Source organism: Oncorhynchus clarkii, chromosome 19 (genome assembly GCF_045791955.1).
Source record: "Oncorhynchus clarkii lewisi isolate Uvic-CL-2024 chromosome 19, UVic_Ocla_1.0, whole genome shotgun sequence".
NCBI lineage: Eukaryota > Metazoa > Chordata > Actinopteri > Salmoniformes > Salmonidae > Oncorhynchus > Oncorhynchus clarkii.
Window position 1 is genome coordinate 3,781,887 of NC_092165.1, and position 23,763 is coordinate 3,805,649.

Consider the following 23,763-nt stretch of genomic DNA (forward strand, 5'->3'; position numbering starts at 1 on the left):
CTAATCTAAATGACTAGCTCCTCCACCATGACCACTAATCTAACTACTACTAATCTAACTGACTAGCTCTGCCACCATTACTACTAATCTAACTACTACTAATCTAACTGACTAGCTCTGCCACCATTACTACTAATATAACTACTACTAATCTAACTGACTAGCTCTGTCACCACTACTACTAATCTAACTACTACTAATCTAACTGACTAGCTCTGCCACCTGTCACCATTACTACTAATCTAACTGACTAGCTCTGTCACCACTACTACTAATCTAACTACTACTAATCTAACTGACTAGCTCTGCCACCTGTCACCATTACTACTAATCTAACTGACTAGCTCTGCCACCTGCCACCACTACTACTAATCTAACTGACTAGCTATGTCACCATTACTTCTAATCTAACTACTACTAATCCAACTGACTAGCTCTGCCACCATTACTACTAATCTAACTACTACTAATCTAACTGATTAGGTCTGCCACCATTACTACTAATCTAACTACTACTAATCTAACTGACTAGCTCTGTCACCACTACTACTAATCTAACTACTACTAATCTAACTGACTAGCTCTGCCACCTGTCACCATTACTACTAATCTAACTGACTAGCTCTGCCACCTGCCACCACTACTACTAATCTAACTGACTAGCTATGTCACCATTACTTCTAATCTAACTACTACTAATCCAACTGACTAGCTCTGCCACCATTACTACTAATCTAACTACTACTAATCTAACTGACTAGCTCTGTCACCACTACTACTAATCTAACTACTACTAATCTAACTGACTAGCTCTGCCACCTGTCACCATTACTACTAATCTAACTACTACTAATCTAACTACTACTAATCTAACTGACTAGCTCTGTCACCACTACTACTAATCTAACTGACTAGCTCCTCCACCATGACTACTAATCTAACTACTACTAATCTAACTGACTAGCTCTGCCACCATTACTACTAATCTAACTACTACTAATCTAACTGACTAGCTCTGCCACCATTACTACTAATCTAACTACTACTAATCTAACTGACTAGCTCTGTCACCACTACTACTAATCTAACTACTACTAATGTAATTGATTAGCTCTGCCACCATTACTACTAATCTAACTATTACTAATCTAACTACTACTAATCTAACTGACTAGCTCTGTCACCACTACTACTAATCTAACTACTACTAATCTAACTGACTAGCTCTGCCACCTGTCACCATTACTACTAATCTAACTACTACTAATCTAACTGACTAGCTCTGCCACCATTACTACTAATCTAACTACTACTAATCTAACTGACTAGCTCTGCCACCATTACTACTAATCTAACTACTACTAATCTAACTGACTAGCTCTGTCACCATTACTACTAATCTAACTGACTAGCTCTGTCACCATTACTACTAATCTAACTACTACTAATCTAACTACTACTAATCTAACTGACTAGCTCTGTCACCACTACTTCTAATCTAACTACTACTAATCTAACTGACTAGCTCTGCCACCATGACTACTAATCTAACTACTACTAATCTAACTGACTAGCTCTGCCACCATGACTACTAATCTAACTACTACTAATCTAACTGACTAGCTCTGCCACCTGCCACCACTACTACTAATCTAACTGACTAGCTATGTCACCATTACTTCTAATCTAACTACTACTAATCCAACTGACTAGCTCTGCCACCATTACTACTAATCTAACTACTACTAATCTAACTGATTAGGTCTGCCACCATTACTACTAATCTAACTACTACTAATCTAACTGACTAGCTCTGTCACCACTACTACTAATCTAACTACTACTAATCTAACTGACTAGCTCTGCCACCTGTCACCATTACTACTAATCTAACTACTACTAATCTAACTGACTAGCTCTGCCACCATTACTACTAATCTAACTGACTAGCTCTGTCACCACTACTACTAATCTAACTACTACTAATCTAACTGACTAGCTCTGCCACCTGTCACCATTACTACTAATCTAACTACTACTAATCTAACTACTACTAATCTAACTGACTAGCTCTGTCACCACTACTACTAATCTAACTGACTAGCTCCTCCACCATGACTACTAATCTAACTACTACTAATCTAACTGACTAGCTCTGCCACCATTACTACTAATCTAACTACTACTAATCTAACTGACTAGCTCTGCCACCATTACTACTAATCTAACTACTACTAATCTAACTGACTAGCTCTGTCACCACTACTACTAATCTAACTACTACTAATCTAACTGATTAGCTCTGCCACCATTACTACTAATCTAACTATTACTAATATAACTACTACTAATCTAACTGACTAGCTCTGTCACCACTACTACTAATCTAACTACTACTAATCTAACTGACTAGCTCTGCCACCTGTCACCATTACTACTAATCTAACTACTACTAATCTAACTACTACTAATCTAACTGACTAGCTCTGCCACCATTACTACTAATCTAACTACTACTAATCTAACTGACTAGCTCTGCCACCATTACTACTAATCTAACTACTACTAATCTAACTGACTAGCTCTGTCACCATTACTACTAATCTAACTGACTAGCTCTGTCACCATTACTACTAATCTAACTACTACTAATCTAACTACTACTAATCTAACTGACTAGCTCTGTCACCACTACTTCTAATCTAACTACTACTAATCTAACTGACTAGCTCTGCCACCATGACTACTAATCTAACTACTACTAATCTAACTGACTAGCTCTGCCACCATGACTACTAATCTAACTACTACTAATCTAACTGACTAGCTCTGCCACCTGCCACCACTACTACTAATCTAACTGACTAGCTCTGTCACCATTACTACTAATCTAACTACTACTAATCTAACTGACTAGCTCTGCCACCTGCCACCACTACTACTAATCTAACTGACTAGCTATGTCACCATTACTTCTAATCTAACTACTACTAATCCAACTGACTAGCTCTGCCACCATTACTACTAATCTAACTACTACTAATCTAACTGATTAGGTCTGCCACCATTACTACTAATCTAACTACTACTAATCTAACTGACTAGCTCTGTCACCACTACTACTAATCTAACTACTACTAATCTAACTGACTAGCTCTGCCACCTGTCACCATTACTACTAATCTAACTACTACTAATCTAACTGACTAGCTCTGCCACCATTACTACTAATCTAACTGACTAGCTCTGTCACCACTACTACTAATCTAACTACTACTAATCTAACTGACTAGCTCTGCCACCTGTCACCATTACTACTAATCTAACTACTACTAATCTAACTACTACTAATCTAACTGACTAGCTCTGTCACCACTACTACTAATCTAACTGACTAGCTCCTCCACCATGACTACTAATCTAACTACTACTAATCTAACTGACTAGCTCTGCCACCATTACTACTAATCTAACTACTACTAATCTAACTGACTAGCTCTGCCACCATTACTACTAATCTAACTACTACTAATCTAACTGACTAGCTCTGTCACCACTACTACTAATCTAACTACTACTAATCTAACTGATTAGCTCTGCCACCATTACTACTAATCTAACTATTACTAATATAACTACTACTAATCTAACTGACTAGCTCTGTCACCACTACTACTAATCTAACTACTACTAATCTAACTGACTAGCTCTGCCACCTGTCACCATTACTACTAATCTAACTACTACTAATCTAACTACTACTAATCTAACTGACTAGCTCTGCCACCATTACTACTAATCTAACTACTACTAATCTAACTGACTAGCTCTGCCACCATTACTACTAATCTAACTACTACTAATCTAACTGACTAGCTCTGTCACCATGACTACTAATCTAACTACTACTAATCTAACTGACTAGCTCTGCCACCTGCCACCACTACTACTAATCTAACTGACTAGCTCTGTCACCATTACTACTAATCTAACTACTACTAATCTAACTGACTAGCTCTGTCACCATTACTACTAATCTAACTACTACTAATCTAACTGACTAGCTCTGTCACCATTACTACTAATCTAACTACTACTTATCTAACTGACTAGCTCTGTCACCGTGGATTGAAACACAGATGTACTTTTTACCCCTTTTTCTCCCCAATTTAGTGATATCCAGTCTGTAGTTACAGTACGAACTCGGGAGTGGTGAAGGTCGAGAGCCAGCCAAGCCACACAACTGCTTCTTGACACACTGCCTGCTTAACCAGGAAGCCAAGCCACACCACTGCTTCTTGACACACTGCCTGCTTAACCAGGAAGCCAAGCCACACCACTGCTTCTTGACACACTTCCTGCTTAACCAGGAAGCCAAGCCACACCACTGCTTCTTGACACACTTCCTGCTTAACCAGGAAGCCAAGCCACACCACTGCTTCTTGACACACTGCCTGCTTAACCAGGAAGCCAGCTGCACCAATTTGTCGGAGGAAAGTCGGCGTGCATGCGCCCGGCCGCCACAAGGAGTCGCTAGAGCGTGATGGGATAAGGACGTCCCAGTCAGCCAAACCCTCCAGACAGCGCTGGGACAATTGCGGCCACCTCATGGGTCTCCTGGTGTGTCCGGCTTCGGCACAGCCCGGGATCGAACCCGGATCTGTAGTGAAGTTTCAAGCACTCGGGAGCCCAATGGGGATTATTTTATGTTACTTAGATTGACACACCAATCGATCTCAGAGGGCTAATAAAACACCACTACTACTAATCTAATTGTAGGAATGATTCCAGAGGAAAACACATGATGAAACATCGCTATTTGACTCACCTCTGAATGTGTTGCTCATCTATCTGACACAGGGTCACTGAGAAGGCGGAGTAAATCCCAAATCCAGGATAGAGGGGTTCAGTGAATGTGGTGTGTTCTGTGTGAAGGTGTGTCAGTGTACCAGAGGAGGACACGCTATAGAAGGTCAAAGTACCAGCTGGCCAGTCCAGATACACTCCAACTCTGTTAGAAACACGACGAGGGATGGATCTGCTGACTCCATCATGTTTAAATAAATAACCTTTGTCAAAGCAGACTAAACACCAAGACTTCCTATTGTCTCCAATCCTACGGTCACTCCCCCTTTCCTTCCTCTTCAATCCTCTGTACACCACACCAATGTCAGTCATGCCACCATCCATCTCCACCTCCCAGTAATAACGACACCCAGATAAGCCTTCTCTGCAGAGAACTTGATAAAGACAATCAAATCTGTCTGGATGGTCTTCATAATGCTGGTCCTCCACCACCCGTTTCAACTTCCTGTTCCCCTCAGACAGTATCAGGTGTGGGTTTGCTGTATTTGGGTCCAGGGTGAGATGACAGGCATCTGTAGACAAAAGGAGAGTTTAATCAAACCACATCTTCATATAAAATGTTGTTTTGTAGGTACAGAACAAGTATTGATTAGTTACTATGTTACTAAAGTTTTGAATATGCAGTTAATTAGGATTGAAGAGACTTACATTTCCTCAGCCCTGATTTCAGCCAGCACTCTCCACCATGATCCACACTGTAGGAGAAACAGGTTATTGACTGACAAAGACCTAATAAAGCAGTCAACATTTAAACCATATTGTTGTGTTCTGGTGCACTATCCCAGTTCATTACTATCCTACCTACTGCATACAGAACGGAGTACAATTCATTACTAGAGACATACAGGTATTCTATCCTACCTACTGCATACAGAACAGAGTACAATTCATTACAAGATACATACAGGTATTCTATCCTACCTACTGCATACAGAACAGAGTACAATTCATTACTAGAGACATACAGGTATTCTATCCTACCTACTGCATACAGAACAGAGTACAATTCATTACTAGAGACATACAGGTATTCTATCCTACCTACTGCATACAGAACAGAGTACAATTCATTACTAGAGACATACAGGTATTATATCCTACCTACTGCATACAGAACAGAGTACAATTCATTACAAGATACATACAGGTATTCTATCCTACCTACTACATACAGAACGGAGTACAATTCCAACAGGATATCAGAGATGCAGAAGAAGAGTATTGATGTGGTGATGATGTATGCTGTGTTGGAGTGCTCAGCCTGCTGGGTAAACGTCCCCTTAATTCTACTATCATGTCCTCATGTTACTGACCCTACTACACTACATATGACACAACCACTGCTCACACTATCAGGACATCTATTCTGACTTACTTCAGCTTCATCCGTTTATATGTGGGATCCACCAGAGCAGATGAAAGCAGTCCCCCTGCAGAGTCTCCTGGGTGATTGTAGCTCAGGTCCAGCTCTTTCAGGTGGGAGGGGTTTGACCTCAGAGCTGAAGACAGAGCAGCACAGCCCTCCTCTGTGACCAGACAGCCAGACAGCCTACAGAGAGACACAACAGCTGTCTAGGTTGGTGTACTGGTGTCAATCATCTTGTAGGTCACCAATACATGTGTCCATGACACAAACATTGACATGAAACAGATTTTCAGAGTATTTGAATTACTATGCTCAGTACCAACCTGATTGAAACTGCTGTACTTACCCCAGTGTGTGTAGTTTACAGTCTGGATCCTCCAGTCCAGCAGACAGCAGTGTAACTCCTGAGTCCTGCAGGTCATTGTCTCTCAGCTCCAGTTGTTTCAGTTGTGAGTTGGGTGAACTCAGGACTGAGGCCAGATGTGAACAGCAACCCTCTGTCAGACCACACTGACCAAGACTAGAGGGGAGTAGAGAACCAGTGGTTGAATAAGTACCCAATTGTCATACTTGAGTAAAAGTACAAATAGCTTAATAGAAAATGACTCAAGTAAAAGTCACCCAGTAAAATACTACTTGAGTAAAAGTCTTAAAGTATTCGGTTTTAAATATACTTAAGTATCAAAAGTAAATGGAATTGATGAAATGTACTTAAGTATTAAAAGAAAAAGTATAAATCATTTTAAAATCCTTATATTAAGCAAACCAGACGGCACCATTTTCTAGTTTATTTTACTGATAGCCAGGGGCACACTCCATCACTCAGACATCATTTACAAACGAAGCATTTGTGTTGAGTGAGTTCGCCAGATCAGAGGCAGTAGGGATGACCAGGGATGTTCTCTGTTTAGTGATTCCTCCAGATCAGAGGCAGTAGGGATGACCAGGGATGTTCTCTGTTTAGTGAGTCTGCCAGATCAGAGGCAGTAGAGATGACCAGGGATGTTCTCTGTTTAGTGAGTCTGCCAGATCAGAGGCAGTAGGGATGACCAGGGATGTTCTCTGTTTAGTGAGTCCGCCAGATCAGAGGCAGTAGGGATGACCAGGGATGTTCTCTGTTTATTGAGTCCTCCAGATCAGATGCAGTAGGGATGACCAGGGATGTTCTCTGTTTAGTGAGTCTGCCAGATAAGAGGCAGTAGGGATGACCAGGGATGTTCTCTGTTTAGTGAGTCCTCCAGATCAGAGGCAGTAGGGATGACCAGGGATGTTCTCTGTTTAGTGAGTCCTCCAGATCAGATGCAGTAGGGATGACCAGGGATGTTCTCTGTTTAGTGAGTCCTCCAGATCAGAGGCAGTAGGGATGACCAGGGATGTTCTCTGTTTAGTGAGTCCTCCAGATCAGAGGCAGTAGGGATGACCAGGGATGTTCTCTGTTTAGTGGGTCCTCCAGATCAGAGGCAGTAGAGATGACCAGGGATGTTCTCTGTTTAGTGAGTCTGCCAGATCAGAGGCAGTAGAGACGACCAGGGATCTTCTTTTGATAAGTGTGTGAATTGGACCGTTTTCCTGTCCTGCTAAGCATGACAATGTAACGAGTAATTTTGGCTGTCAGGGAAAATGTACGGAATAAAAAGTACTTTATTTTCTTTAGGAATGTAGTGAAGTAAAAGTAGTCGTAAATCTAAATAGTAAAGTACAGATACACTAAGTTGTATTTTCGGGGTATATACTTTAAAGTACATACTGGAGAAGACATACTTGAACACTAGCAACACACACTCACATAACACACAGTAGTTTACAGTCTGGATCCTCCAGTCCAGCAGACAGCAGTGTAACTCAGCTCAGTACCAACCTGACTGAAACAGCTGTACTTACCTCAGTGTGTGTAGTTTACAGTCTGGATCCTCCAGTCCAGCAGACAGCAGTGTAACTCCTGAGTCCTGCAGGTCATTGTCTCTCAGCTCCAGTTGTTTCAGTTGTGAGTTGGGTGAACTCAGGACTGAGGCCAGACCTGAACAGCAACCCTCTGTCAGACCACACTGACCAAGACTAGAGGGCAGAAGAACACATGATTAACACATGTTGAAAACATCCACATAATAACTCATACTGAAGACAGTTAACTCACACTAGTGTCTGTATGTTGCAGAGTGGACTGGTTAGTCCAACACAGAGCAGCTCCACTCCTCTGTCTCCCAGATCATTGTAGCGGAGGTCCAGTTGTCTCAGGGGGGAGTTTGGTGTCTCCAGAGCTGAGGCCAGAGTCTCACAGGATTCATATGTGACTTTACAGCCAGCTAGTCTGAAGAGAGGATATAATCTGTTAGATATACAAATCCTTCATTATAATGCTAGTCTGGAGAGAGAAGACAGGTCGATACACTGTTCAATATGCAAATCTTTAGGAATAATGAGATACATTAAGACAATAACAGAAGGACGCGATTAGACAATGTTAAAAACATTACTAACTCACTCAAGATATTTACGCTTATAGTTTCAAATATTTATCACATCGTATGTATATTTCTGTATTTTTCACCAAGATGTTCAAATAATGTTGAAAACATAATTACTGGGCCTCCCGGGTGGCGCAGTGGTTAAGGACGCTGTACTGCAGCGCCAGCTGTGCCATCAGAGTCCCTGGGTTTGCGCCCAGGCTCTGTCGTAACCGGCCGCGACCGGGAGGCCTAGCGTCGTCCGGGTTAGGGAGGGCTTGGTCGGTAGGGGTGTCTCATCGCGCACCAGCGACTCCTTTGGCGGGCCGGGCGCAGTGCGCGCTAACCAAGGTGGCCAGGTAAACGGTGTTTCCTCCGACACATTGGTGCGGCTGGCTTCCGGGTTGGATGCGCGCTGTGTTAAGAAGCAGTGCGGGCGGCTTGGTTGGGTTGTGTATCGGAGGACGCATGACTTTCAACCTTCGTCTCTCCCGAGCCCGTACGGGAGTTGTAGCGATGAGACAAGATAGTAGCTACTACAACAATTGGATACCACGAAATTGGGGAGAAAAAGGGGTAAAATAAAAAATTATAATAAAATAAATAAAAACATTTAAAAAACATAATTACTACAAATATATGAACACTATGAAGACAGTGGATACTGAAGATATGTTAAGTTAATAAAAAAATAATTTTGCACGCCCAATTTTTCAGTTTTTGATTTGTTAAAAAAGTTTGAAATATCCAATAAATGTCGTTCCACTTTCATGATTGTGTCCCACTTGTTTTTGATTCTTCACAAAAAAATACAGTTTTATATCTTTATGTTTGAAGCCTGAAATGTGGCAAAAGGTCTCAAAGTTCAAGGGGGCCGAATACTTTCGCAAGGCACTGTACATTTCAATCAGGACTGACTAATCATAATACTATTATGTTACTGTATAGATGTATGAATTTTCCTTTAACCCTAGTACTGAATATAATGTGTGTAAATATAATCAAGAATTAGAACAATGACTGTCTGTTCCTTGGTAGAAATGAATGAACTTATAGCCAGACTGGCTATAATGCTTATCTTACACAGGCAGACCCTTGGCTTGGGTCGTAAATGATCTTAGTAGGGAGAGACGATGTGGGAAGGCTTGAGAACTATACAGCCATTGTACTGCTGGTTGATGAGACGGGGTAGTACGAAAACTAACGACGTCATTTTCCAGTTTATAATCAGTGGTAAACTGTATCATGTTCAGTACTCTCGAGAATAAACGCTGCTGATAGATTTTGAGACTGGTCTCTGTCCATTTCATGCAAATAAGAGTCTTACAAATTCTTAGGAATTGACAGAGTGTTTCATTTTAATTGGGTATTAAAACATATAGGAATTTAATTCCTGTAACATACACACAAACAAGATCTGAAGGTGGGGAAAAGGGCTGCCTAAGTATGATCCCCAATCAAAGACAACAAATGACAGCTGCCTCTGATCGGGAACCATTCCCGACCAACAAAGAAACAGACAAACTAGAATGCCCACCCCAAATCACACCCCGACCCTAACCAAATAGAGAAATAAAAAGGCTCTAAGGTCTAGGGCTTGACAAGATATTTAACTCACACTAGTGTCTGTATGTTGCAGAGTGGACTGGTTAGTCCAACACAGAGCAGCTTCACTCCTCTGTCTCCCAGGTCATTGTAGCTGAGGTCCAGCTCTCTCAGAGGGGAGTTATGTTTCTGCAGAGCTGAGGCCAGAGTCTCACAGGATTTATATGTGAGTTTACAGCCAGCTAGTCTGGAGAGAGGAGATAAACTGTTAGATTGACAAATCCCTCATTATAATGATACTGTATGTATCTGCATATTTACCAAGATGTTCAAATAATGTTAAAAACATAATAACACATAATTACTACAAATATATAAACAAGATAAAGACAGTGGACCCTGAAGATATTTAACTCACACTAGTGTCTGTATGTTGCAGAGTGGACTGGTTAGTCCAACACAGAGCAGCTCCACTCCTCTGTCTCCCAGGTCATTGTAGCTGAGGTCCAGTTCTATCAGGGAGGAGTTTGATGTCTGCAGAGCTGAGGCCAGAGTCTCACAGGATTTATATGTGAGTTTACAGCCAGCTAGTCTGGAGAGAGGATATAATCTGTTAGATATACAAATCCTTCATTATAATGATACTGTATACACATCAACTCAATAACATAACTCACAGTGATCCAGTCTGGAGAGAGGATATAGTCTATTAGATATACAAATCCTTCATTATAATGAAACTGTATACACATCAACTCCATAACAGAACTCACAGTGCTCCAGTCTGGAGAGAGTATATAGTCTATTAGATATACAAATCCTTCATTATAATGAAACTGTATACACATCAACTCCATAACAGAACTCACAGTGATCCAGTCTGGAGAGAGGATATAGTCTATTAGATATACAAATCCTTCATTATAATGATACTGTATACACATCAACTCAATAACATAACTCACAGTGATCCAGTCTGGAGAGAGGATATAGTCTATTAGATATACAAATCCTTCATTATAATGATACTGTATACACATCAACTCAATAACATAACTCACAGTGATCCAGTCTGGAGAGAGGATATAGTCTATTAGATATACAAATCCTTCATTATAATGAAACTGTATACACATCAACTCAATAACAGAACTTACAGTGCTCTCTTGCAGGTTTTCACTATCGGCAGCAACCTCTGATAACCTTCCTCTGATGTGTTGTATGTCTTCAGGTCAAACTCCTCCAGCACCTCCTCTGACATCAGTAACAGGTAGGCCAGGGCTGAACATTGGTCAGGTTTTAGTCTTGTTTCTGAAAGAGTTCCTGATCGCAGGGAGGTCTGCATGTCTTCAACTAGAGAGTTGGAACCAAGTTCATTCAGACAGTGGAACAAGTTGATGATCCTTTCTGGTGAGGATTCCTCCTTGATCTCGTCTGAAAGGTACCTGACTGTTCTCTCAACTGTTCTCTCATTGGTCTGTGTTGTACTTCCTGTCTGTGTCAGAAGGCCTCGTAACAGATTCTGATTGGACTCCAGTGAGAGACCCAGAAGGAAGCGGAGGAACAGGTCCAGGTGTCCATTCTCACTCTTCAAGGCCTGGTCCACTGCAATCTCGTGTAAGTCAGACAACTGGATTGACTCCTCCTCCTCCTCCTCCTCCTCCTCCTCATCATCATCATCATCATCACCACCAGTGACTGCTTTGGAGAAAACATTTTCCTTCTTGTCCAGACATGATTCTAAAGCATGCACTGCCGCTAGAAACTCCTGAATGCTCAGATGCACAAAGCTGTAGACCTTGTCTTGGTACAGCCCAGATTCTTCTTTAAAGATCTCTGTACACAATGCTGAGTACTCTGATGCCTCTGTGACGTCAAGGCCACACTCTCTCAGGTCCTCCTCGTAGAAGATCAGGTTGCCCTTCTGCAGCTGTTGGAAAGCCAGCTTTGCCAGTTTAAGGATCATCTCTTTGTCTGACTGAGACAGTTCCTTTGGGTTTGTCTCTGTGGCTTTGTTGTACTTCCTGTTCTTCACAATGATTTGGATGAGCATGAAGTGTGAGTACATCTGGGTCAGAGTTTTGGGGATTTCTTCCTTCTCTGCCTCGTTCAGTATCATCTCAAGGACTGTGGCTGATATCCAACAGAAGACTGGTATATGGCACATGATGTGGAGGCTCCTTGATGTCTTCATGTGTTTGATGATTTCATTGGCCAGATTCTGATCTGTGATTTTCTTCCTGAAGTACACCTCCTTCTGTGGATCATTGAACCCTCGTACCTCTGTCACCTGGTCAATACACTCAGGAGGGATCTGATTGGCTGCTGCAGGTCGTGTGGTTATCCAGAGGAGAGCAGAGGGAAGTAGATTCCCCTTGATGAGGTTTGTCAGCAGCACGTCCACTGAGGTTGGCTTCGTGACATCACAGCACTTCTCATTGTTTGTTAAGTCTAGAGGAAGTCGACACTCATCCAGACCATCAAAAATGAAAACAGTTTTGGTTTCACCATCTTCAATGCTGTCAATCTCTTTCAGCTCTGGGAAGTAGTGGGAAAGAAGTTGCATCAGACTGTATTGGTCCTTTTTCAGGTTCAGATCACGGAAAGGAAGAGGAAACATGAAATGAACGTCCTGATTTGCTTTTCCCTCTGCCCAGTCAAGGATGACCTTCTGCACAGAGACTGTTTTTCCAATGCCGGCGATTCCTTTGGTCAGCACAGTTCTGATTGGTTTGTCTTGTCCAGGTAAAGGCTTGAAGATGTCGTTGCATTTGATTGGTGTCTCTTGTGTGGGTTGTTTCTTGGATGCCATCTCTATCTGTCTAACCTCATGTTCATTATTGAGCCCTCCACTTCCACCCTCTGTGATGTAGAGTTCTGTGTAGATGTCCTTTAACAGACTTTGGTTTCCATGGTGTCCAAATCCTTCAGATATGTGTTGATACTTGTGTTTCAGTTTAGCCTTGATGTCTTGTTGGACCCTCAGCAGAGTTTGACCTGTAGGAAAACAATGAGAGTTCGGACTCATAAGTTTGTGTGTTTTATAAGGGCCTTTGTACCGTTCTTTGTGATATTGCATGAAACACAGTCTTACTTCTTATGTCCAGAAGGTTGTGTGTGATCTTTAATACATCCTCACTGACCAAACTCTCCACTTCCTTATTGTCATCTGGTAATGGTTCCTGGCTGAAAGCAGGTGGCTGATCACTCTTCATTGATAGCAGGATGGTTGTAGGTGACTCTGATCTGGGCTTCTGGACACTGAACAAAACAGGGAGACAGATCACCTCATCAATATCTCATCAATAACTCATCTACTTCATTTTAACAACTGCATAGTGGAACTTCTAGAAGTCCTGATGTTTCTATTAAAGCTACAGTCTGCAATTGGTAAATCCGTTTTTGGCCCTTTAAATGAATGATATAGGCCTACATTTTATGTAATTTGGGAACACTTTTCATTAATTTGATATAAGAGAACTGTATATTTTGCTATTAATCTCTTACCTCTTAGAACTGGTGTCTTGAGTCATTTTAGAAGCGGTGGTCTCCTCCTCTCTTTCCCCAGAGAGACTCATTTTAGAGGCAGTGGTCTCCCCCTCTCTCTCCACAGGGAGACTCATTTTAGATGTAAGTCACAGCTCACTCAGCTGCAATAAGAAATAACAGAACAGTCAATATTTCTGAACAAAACATTTACTGTCTGTGGTCAAAGAGTTAAATCAGCGACTTCATATTGTATTCAAACATACATAGTCCAATATGTTACTTAATTTGATTTGACTTGGATCCCCATTATCTGACTCCATAACAACAGCTAGTCTACCTGGTTGGATCCCCATTAGCTGACTCCATAACAACAGCTAGTCTACCTGGTTGGATCCCCTGACTCCCTAACAACAGCTAGTCTACCTGGTTGGATCCCCTGACTCCATAACAACAGCTAGTCTACCTGGTTGGATCCCCTGACACCATAACAACAGCTAGTCTACCTGGTTGGATCCCCTGACTCCATAGCAACAGCTAGTCTACCTGGTTGGATCCCCTGACTCCATAACAACAGCTAGTCTACCTGGTTGGATCCCCTGACTCCATAACAACAGCTAGTCTACCTGGTTGGATCCCCTGACTCCATAACAACAGCTAGTCTACCTGGTTGGATCCCCTGACTCCATAACAACAGCTAGTCTACCTGGTTGGATCCCCTGACTCCATAACAACAGCTAGTCTACCTGGATGGATCCCCTGACTCCATAACAACATCTAGTCTACCTGGTTGGATCCCCTGACTCCATAACAGCAGCTAGTCTACCTGGTTGGATCCCCTGACTCCATAACAACAGGTAGTCTACCTGGTTGGATCCCCTGACTCCATAACAACAGCTAGTCTACCTGGTTGGATCCCCTGACTCCATAACAACAGCTAGTCTACCTGGTTGGATCCCCTGACTCCATAACAACAGCTAGTCTACCTGGTTGGATCCCCTGACTCCATAACAACAGCTAGTCTACCTGGTTGGATCCCCTGACTCCATAACAACAGCTAGTCTACCTGGTTGGATCCCCTGACTCCATAACAACAGCTAGTCTACCTGGTTGGGTCCCCTGACTCCATAACAACAGCTAGTCTACCTGGTTGGATCCCCTGACCCCATAACAACAGCTAGTCTACCTGGTAAGATCCCCTGACCCCATAACAACAGCTAGTCTACCTGGTTTGATCTCCATTATCTGACTCCATAACAACAGCTAGTCCACCTGGTTGGACTCCATAACAACAGCTAGTCTACCTGGTAGGATCCCCTGACTCCATAACAACAGCTAGTCCACCTGGTTGGACTCCATAACAACAGCTAGTCTACCTGGTTGGATCCCCTGACTCCATAACAACAGCTAGTCTACCTGGTTGGATCCCCTGACTCCATACCAACAGCTAGTCTACCTGGTTGGATCCCCTGACTCCATAACAACAGCTAGTCTACCTGGTTGGGTCCCCTGACTCCATAACAACAGCTAGTCTACCTGGTTGAATCCCCTGACTCCATAACAACAGCTAGTCTACCTGGTTGGATCCCCTGACTCCATAACTACATCTAGTCTACCTGGTTGGATCCCCTGACTCCATAACAACAGCTAGTCTACCTGGCTGGGTCCCCTGACTCCATAACAACAGCTAGTCTACCTGGTTGGATTCCCTGACTCCATAACAACAGCTAGTCTATCTGGTTGGATCCCCTGACTCCATAACAACAGCTAGTCTACCTGGATGGATTCCCTGACTCCATAACAACAGCTAGTCTACCTGGTTGGATCCCCTGACTCCATAACAACAGCTAGTCTACCTGGATGGATTCCCTGACTCCATAACAACAGCTAGTCTACCTGGTTGGATCCCCTGACTCCATAACAACAGCTAGTCTACCTGGTTGGATTCCCTGACTCCATAACAACAGCTAGTCTACCTGGTTGGATCCCCTGACTCCATAACAACAGCTAGTCTACCTGGTTGGATCCCCTGACTCCATAACAACAGCTAGTCTACCTGGTTGGATCCCCTGACTCCATAACAACAGCTAGTCTACCTGGTTGGATCCCCATTATCTGACTCCATAACAGCAGCTAGTCTACCTGGTTGGATCCCCTGACTCCATAACAACAGCTAGTCTACCTGGTTGGATCCCCTGACCCCATAACAACAGCTAGTCTACCTGGTTGGATCCCCTGACTCCATAACAACAGCTAGTCTACCTGGTTGGATCCCCTGACTCCATAACAACAGCTAGTCTACCTGGTTGGATCAATATCATGGATAATCTGATAGAGCAGCCACTATAGTACCTGGTCAATATAATGGGTAATCTGATAGAGCAGCCACTATAGTACCTGGTCAATATAATGGATACTCTGATACAGCAGCCACTATAGTACCTGGTCAATATAATGGATACTCTGATAGAGCAGCCACTATAGTACCTGGTCAATATAATGGATAATCTGATAGAGCAGCCACTATAGTACCTGGTCAATATAATGGATACTCTGATACAGCAGCCACTATAGTACCTGGTCAATATAATGGGTAATCTGATAGAGCAGCCACTATAGTACCTGATCAATATCATGGATAATCTGATAGAGCAGCCACTATAGTACCTGGTCAATATAATGGATACTCTGATAGAGCAGCCACTATAGTACCTGGTCAATATGATGGGTAATCTGTGCACTGGGGGCAACAAGCGGATACACTGGTGACACGCGTCCCACTTCCGACTCCTTTCTCTGTCAAATATGATCTATTATATTGTCAAGACAGCCGATTGGCCGCTCTAACAATGGAAATACATGACCTCAATGATTAAAAGGCAGGCGAGATCAGGTGGGACCGTTCTAACCAATGAGAGGGAATACAGTCATTTGAACAACAGACACAACTATGATGTTTTCCTCAAAGTTGCCAGTGGGGTGATAGTGATGGTATGTCTGGACTAATGGTCTGTTTACATAGCAGGATCATTAACGTGACAGGTTAGGAGGAGAATTAACACAGCAGGTTAGGAAGAGAATTAACACGGCAGGTTAGGAGGAGAATTAACACGGCAGGTTAGGAGGAGAATTAACACGGCAGGTTAGGAGGAGAATTAACACGGCAGGTTAGGAGGAGAATTAACACGGCAGGATAGGAGGAGAATTAACACGGCAGGATAGGAGGAGAATTAACAGGTTAGGAGGAGACTTAACACAGCAGGTTAGGAGGAGAATTAACACAGCAGGATATGAGGAGAATTAACACAGCAGGATAGGAGGAGAATTAACACAGCAGGATAGGAGGAGAATTAACACAGCAGGATAGGAGGAGAATTAACACAGCAGGTTAGGAGGAGAACTAACACAGCAGGTTAGGAGGAGAACTAACACGGCAGGTTAGGAGGAGAACTAACACGGCAGGTTAGGAGGAGAATTAACACGGCAGGTTAGGAGGAGAATTAACACGGCAGGTTAGGAGGAGAATTAACACGGCAGGTTAGGAGGAGAATTAACACGGCAGGTTAGGAGGAGAATTAACACGGCAGGTTAGGAGGAGAATTAACACGGCAGGTTAGGAGGAGAATTAACACGGCAGGTTAGGAGGAGAATTAACACGGCAGGTTAGGAGGAGAATTAACACGGCAGGTTAGGAGGAGAATTAACACGGCAGGTTAGGAGGAGAATTAACACGGCAGGTTAGGAGGAGAATTAACACGGCAGGTTAGGAGGAGAATTAACACGGCAGGTTAGGAGGAGAATTAACACGGCAGGTTAGGAGGAGAATTAACACGGCAGGTTAGGAGGAGAATTAACACGGCAGGTTAGGAGGAGAATTAACACGGCAGGTTAGGAGGAGAATTAACACGGCAGGTTAGGAGGAGAATTAACACGGCAGGTTAGGAGGAGAATTAACACGGCAGGTTAGGAGGAGAATTAACACGGCAGGATAGGAGGAGAATTAACAGGTTAGGAGGAGACTTAACACAGCAGGTTAGGAGGAGAATTAACACAGCAGGATATGAGGAGAATTAACACAGCAGGATAGGAGGAGAATTAACACAGCAGGATAGGAGGAGAATTAACACAGCAGGATAGGAGGAGAATTAACACAGCAGGTTAGGAGGAGAACTAACACAGCAGGTTAGGAGGAGAACTAACACAGCAGGTTAGGAGGAGAACTAACACAGCAGGTTAGGAGGAGAACTAACACAGCAGGATAGGAGGAGAATTAACACAGCAGGTTAGGAGGAGAATTAACACGGCAGGATAGGAGGAGAATTAACACGGCCGGTTAGGAGGAGAATTAACACGGCAGGTTAGGAGGAGAATTAACACGGCAGGTTAGGAGGAGAATTAACACGGCAGGTTAGGAGGAGAATTAACACGGCAGGTTAGGAGGAGAATTAACACGGCAGGTTAGGAGGAGAATTAACACGGCAGGTTAGGAGGAGAATTAACACGGCAGGTTAGGAGGAGAATTAACACGGCAGGTTAGGAGGAGAATTAACACGGCAGGTTAGGAGGAGAATTAACACGGCAGGTTAGGAGGAGAATTAACACGGCAGGTTAGGAGGAGAATTAACACGGCAGGTTAGGAGGAGAATTAACACGGCAGGTTAGGAGGAGAATTAACACGGCAGGTTAGGAGGAGAATTAACACGGCAGGATAGGAGGAGAATTAACACGGCAGGATAGGAGGAGAATTAACACAGCAGGATAGGAGGAGAATTAACACAGCAGGATAGGAGGAGAATTAACACAGCATGTTAGGAGGAGAACTAACACAGCAGGTTAGGAGGAGAATTAACACAGCAGGTTAGGAGGAGAACTAACACAGCAGGATAGGAGGAGAATTAACACAGCAGGTTAGGAGGAGAATTAACACAGCAGGTTAGGAGGAGAATTAACACAGCAGGTTAGGAGGAGAATTAACACAGCAAGATAGGAGAAGAATTAACAAAGCAGGATAGGAGGAGAATTAACACAGCAGGATAGGAGGAGAATTAACACAGCAGGTTAGGAGGAGAATTAACACAGCAGGTTAGGAGAATTAACACGGCAGGTTAGGAGGATAATTAACACAGCAGGATAGGAGGATAATTAACACAGCAGGTTAGGAGGAGAACTGACACGGCAGGATAGGAGGAGAATTAACACAGCAGGATAGGAGGAGAATTAACACAGCAGGTTAGGAGGAGAATTAACACAGCAGGTTAGGAGGAGAATTAACACAGCAGGTTAGGAGGATCATAAAGCGATACCAACCTTGTTTCAGCAGGATGTTGTATATGTCCCTTATGTCAGGCCTTATTGGAAAGGATTTATTGATAATATCTGTTGGGAAAAAGTTTGGATGTTGCCACACACATACCTACTTGTTAACAAAAAATTAAGTAAGTTTACTTTAAAATTATATATAAAAATCAACCAGCCAACCACTATGTGAAGACGTTTAAGGAAAACATCAACTCAAATTGTATCTTTTGTAATGACCACCCAGAAACAGTGTTGCATCTTGTCTTGGCATTGTATTCATGTAAAGAAAACTGTGGCAAGACATCAGTAGATTTATAATGGAATATATTCATGAAGATCTTACACTATTGTGGAGAGATGTACCGCTTGGATTCTTTACCTACGATAGAAATTAGCTGAACATTTTTTGATGTAATTAATTTCATTATTCTTTGGGCCAAATTTCATATTCACAAATGTAAATGTACAAACAAAAACACCACATTTTCTTACCTTGCAAAAAGAAATGTGAACTGTATTTTAAGACAATTAAATACTTTACTAACAGAAACGCTGTTATAATTATAAGTGTCTGTATGTCCCTTAATAAGGCCCGTGTGTAAAATGTGATATTTTACCCCCAAATTGTATTTTGTATATTAATTTATATTGTAATGAAACAGCAGGGAGCTGTTACAATATATACTTGTGTTCCCACGCGTACTTCCTGTATGGATTCGTGCAACGTGGCAGGTTCGGATGAGAACAGTTTATATGCACATTGTTGCGCGTCTCTTTTACTTGACGAGACGTACTTTTATTTAACGACAGCTGTACATAATTCCGATGCACGTCTTCTTTCGGGAAATGAAAGTGAGCTAGTTTCCCACAGTCTTTCGTGAGGATGATAATCACCTTTAATGTGCTGGCAATCACCGATAACAATAATACTATATTTTTTTGTTAGCCCTGTAGCCTATATCACATCACTTTGGATCTTATTGACTAGGCGAATCACTATAAATCAACACAAATGTAAATAAGCCTAAAATAATCATTCTTGGAAGTTTAAATCAATATTGTAATAACATGACGGATGTCTTACCCCCTAAATCATCACTCGCAATTTCTACATTAAAATGTAAAAGAACGCTACACACGTCTTAAACATTCCTCTTTGATGATAACGGTCTTCTTCTTCTTCTTCTATTTCTGTGGGGTTTAAGGAGGACTGTATCCCAAAATATGTATTGCCGCCACCAACTGGACGTTTTGAACAAAAAACAAAAAAATCCATGCATAAAAGTGAAACTAACTTAATCCACCCTAATAAAAATAGTACATTGCCAAAACAAACAACACTCCCACTTCTTCCTTCTTGTAGTTCTCCATATCTCCCGTCTCAGGCTCTAGGATCTGAAAGGCTGGTACGGCTCTGTGGAGGAAAGGGAGAGCGGAGGGATGTTGAGAGACGGACCCTCAGTCTGCTGTTCTCCCCCTCTGCTGAGACTGACCCTCGGTCTGCTGCTCTCTCCCTCTGCTGAGACTGACCCTCGGTCTGCTGCTCTCTCCCTCTGCTGAGACTGACCCTCGGTCTGCTGCTCTCTCCCTCTGCTGAGACTGACCCTGAGTCTGCTGCTCTCTCCCTCTGCTGAGACTGACCCTCAGTCTGCTGCTCTCCCCCTCTGCTGAGACTGACCCTCAGTCTGCTGCTCTCTCCCTCTGCTGAGACTGACCCTCAGTCTGCTGCTCTCTCCCTCTGCTGAGACTGACCCTCAGTATGCTGCTCTCTGCTGAGACTGACCCTCAGTCTTCTGCTCTCTCCCTCTGCTGAGACTGACCCTCAGTCTGCTGCTCTCTAACTCTGCTGAGACTGACCCTCAGTCAGCTTCTCTCTCCCTCTGCTGAAACTGACCATCAATCTGATGCTCTCTACCTCTGCTGAGACTGACCCTCAGTCTTCTGCTTTCTCCCTCTGCTGAGACTGACCCTCAGTCTGCTGTTCTCCCCCTCTGCTGAGACTGACCCTCAGTCTGCTGCTCTCTCCCTCTGCTGAGACTGACCCTCAGTATGCTGCTCTCTCCCTCTGCTGAGACTGACCCTCAGTATGCTGCTCTCTCCCTCTGCTGAGACTGACCTTCAGTATGCTGCTCTCTCCCTCTGCTGAAACTGACCTTCAGTCTGCTGCTCTCTACCTCTGCTGAGACTGACCCTCAGTATGCTGCTCTCTCCCTCTGCTGAGACTGACCCTCAGTATGCTGCTCTCTCCCTCTGCTGAGACTGACCTTCAGTCTGCTGCTCTCTCCCTCTGCTGAGACTGACCCTCAGTCTGCTGCTCTCTCCCTCTGCTGAGACTGACCCTCAGTCTGCTGCTCTCTCTCTCTGCTGAGACTGACCCTCAGTCTGCTGCTCTCTCCCTCTGCTGAGACTGACCATCAGATACAGGCACCATCAGCCCAGTAAAATATAAAGCAAATTATTTAAGTGTATGCTCACTCAGCTGTGCCTCACAAGTAATACAACAATTGATCTATTACCGGTGTGATCATATAGCCTCCCTCAAATTTTTAAATATCTATATTTTTTTAACGTCCTGAACAGCAATGCATTGGGCAGGTAAATTCAAGCAAAGCCCGTATGTGGTGATAATGTATTGGGCCTGTAGCTTACTGCACAAACCTCAGTGCTACAGAACTGTTTTTAATGGGTTAAAGTTTTTTAAGTCAGGTAAATAAAAAAATCAGAGCGGTAGATCGAGGAGACAATGTTTCAGAAAAAATGATAAGAAACAACTTTTCCTAGACTGAAATAGAGGTGCTAGTGTCAGATATTAAATAGAGGTGCTAGTGTCAGATATTGAATCGAGGTGCTTGTGTCAGATATTGAATAGAGGTGATAGTGTCAGATATTGAATATAGGTGATAGTGTCAGATATTGAATAGAGGTGCCAGTGTCAGATATTGAATCAAGGTGCTAGTGTCAGATATTAAATAGAGGTGCTAGTTTCAGATATTGAATAGAGGTGCTAGTGTCAGATATTGAATCGAGGTGCTAGTGTCAGATATTGAATAGAGGTGCTAGTGTCAGATATTGAATAGAGGTGCTAGTGTCAGATATTGAATAGAGGTGCTGGTGTCAGATATTGGATAGAGGTGCTGGTGTCAGATATTAAATAGAGGTGCTAGTGTCAGATATTGAATAGAGGTGCTAGTGTCAGATATTGAATAGAGGTGCTGGTGTCAGATATTGAATAGAGGTGCTAGTGTCAGATATTGAATAGAGGTGCTAGTGTCAGATATTGAATAGAGGTGCTGGTGTCAGATATTGGATAGAGGTGCTGGTGTCAGATATTAAATAGAGGTGCTAGTGTCAGATATTGAATAGAGGTGCTTGTGACAGATATTGAATAGAGGTGCTAGTGTCAGATATTGAATAGAGGTGCTGGTGTCAGATATTGAATAGAGGTGCTAGTGTCAGATGTTGAACAGAGGTGATAGTGTCAGATATTGAATAGAGGTGCTAGTGTCAGATATTGAATATAGGTGATAGTGTCAGATATTGAATAGAGGTGCTAGTGTCAGATATTGAATAGAGGTGATAGTGTCAGATATTGAATATAGGTGATAGTGTCAGATATTGAATAGAGGTGCTGGTGTCAGATATTGAATAGAGGTGCTAGTGTCAGATATTGAATAGAGGTGCTAGTGTCTCTGTTCACATAAATGATAAAATGGTAGAAAATTCAAACTAAATAAAACCATACATGGATCACTTCCTCATTTAGCCTTGCCACACCCCCCATGGATCACTTCCTCATTTAGCCTAGCCACACCCCCAATGGATCACTTCCTCATTTAGCCTAGCCACACCCCCAATGGATCACTTCCTCATTTAGCCTAGCCACACCCCCCATGGATCACTTCCTTATTTACCTAGCCACACCCCCCATGGATCACTTCCTCATTTAGCCTAGCCACACCCCCAATGGATCACTTCCTCATTTAGCCTAGCCAAACCCCCAATGGATCACTTCCTCATTTAGCCTAGCCACACCCCCCATGGATCACTTCCTTATTTACCTAGCCACACCCCCCATGGATCACTTCCTTATTTACCTAGCCACACCCCCCATGGATCACTTCCTTATTTACCTAGCCACACCCCCCAGTGGACATGTATCATTGTTACAGAGTAAATATCTATATATTATTCTCCTCCATTACCGTTTCATTTACTTCTCACTTCCCCCCCTCCTGCTGCTCCCCCTATGGACATTCCACAACAGACTCTTACCCCTGATTGGTTCAAACCAAGTGATCCATGGGGGGTGTGGCTAGGCTAAATCAGGAGCTCTCCCTGGTCAGACCCAACTCAATGTACCATAGTACACATGTCAATCAGGAGCTCTCCCTGGTCAGACCCAGCAGTTGTCTTATATATGGCTATACACAGACAAGTTATATTTGAATGATTTGGCATAATTAATTACCATTTTGTTTCAATGATGTGACCGACCAATACTGACAGACCAACACCTCACCAGTCTTTTTCGCTCTAAGATGAGACCTTGAAACTGAGATATCTCCTTCTCAAGTCTGGGCTTACTGCCAAATTATAGCTACTGATAGTGAGGATTTGTACAGTCAGCCACTTAATGAACACACATTGGTTTATAGAAAAGCACACACGCATCACATGTGTTTAAAGAATAGCAAACATTACAATTTAAACATATATTTTTTATTTTTTTATTTTAATTTTACCCCTTTTTCTCCCCAA

General features: G+C 42.8%; 1 protein-coding gene and 1 pseudogene across 1 annotated transcript; both read right to left on the bottom strand.

Annotated features, from left to right (window-relative positions):
* The window catches only part of LOC139374592 (NACHT, LRR and PYD domains-containing protein 3-like), a 47,011-nt pseudogene that overhangs the window by 1,320 nt on the left and 21,928 nt on the right, over window positions 1-23,763 (bottom strand).
* On the bottom strand, window positions 4,808-13,905 carry LOC139374614 (NACHT, LRR and PYD domains-containing protein 3-like). The gene is made up of 11 exons (XM_071115643.1): window positions 13,729-13,905; window positions 13,316-13,482; window positions 11,379-13,218; window positions 10,640-10,813; window positions 10,295-10,468; window positions 8,367-8,540; window positions 8,114-8,287; window positions 6,579-6,752; window positions 6,242-6,415; window positions 5,515-5,561; window positions 4,808-5,378 (listed from the first exon to the last, which is right to left on the bottom strand). The coding sequence occupies exons 1-11, from the start codon at window positions 13,842-13,844 to the stop codon at window positions 4,825-4,827; spliced, it is 3,768 nt and encodes a 1,255-aa protein (XP_070971744.1). The 5' UTR covers window positions 13,845-13,905; the 3' UTR covers window positions 4,808-4,824.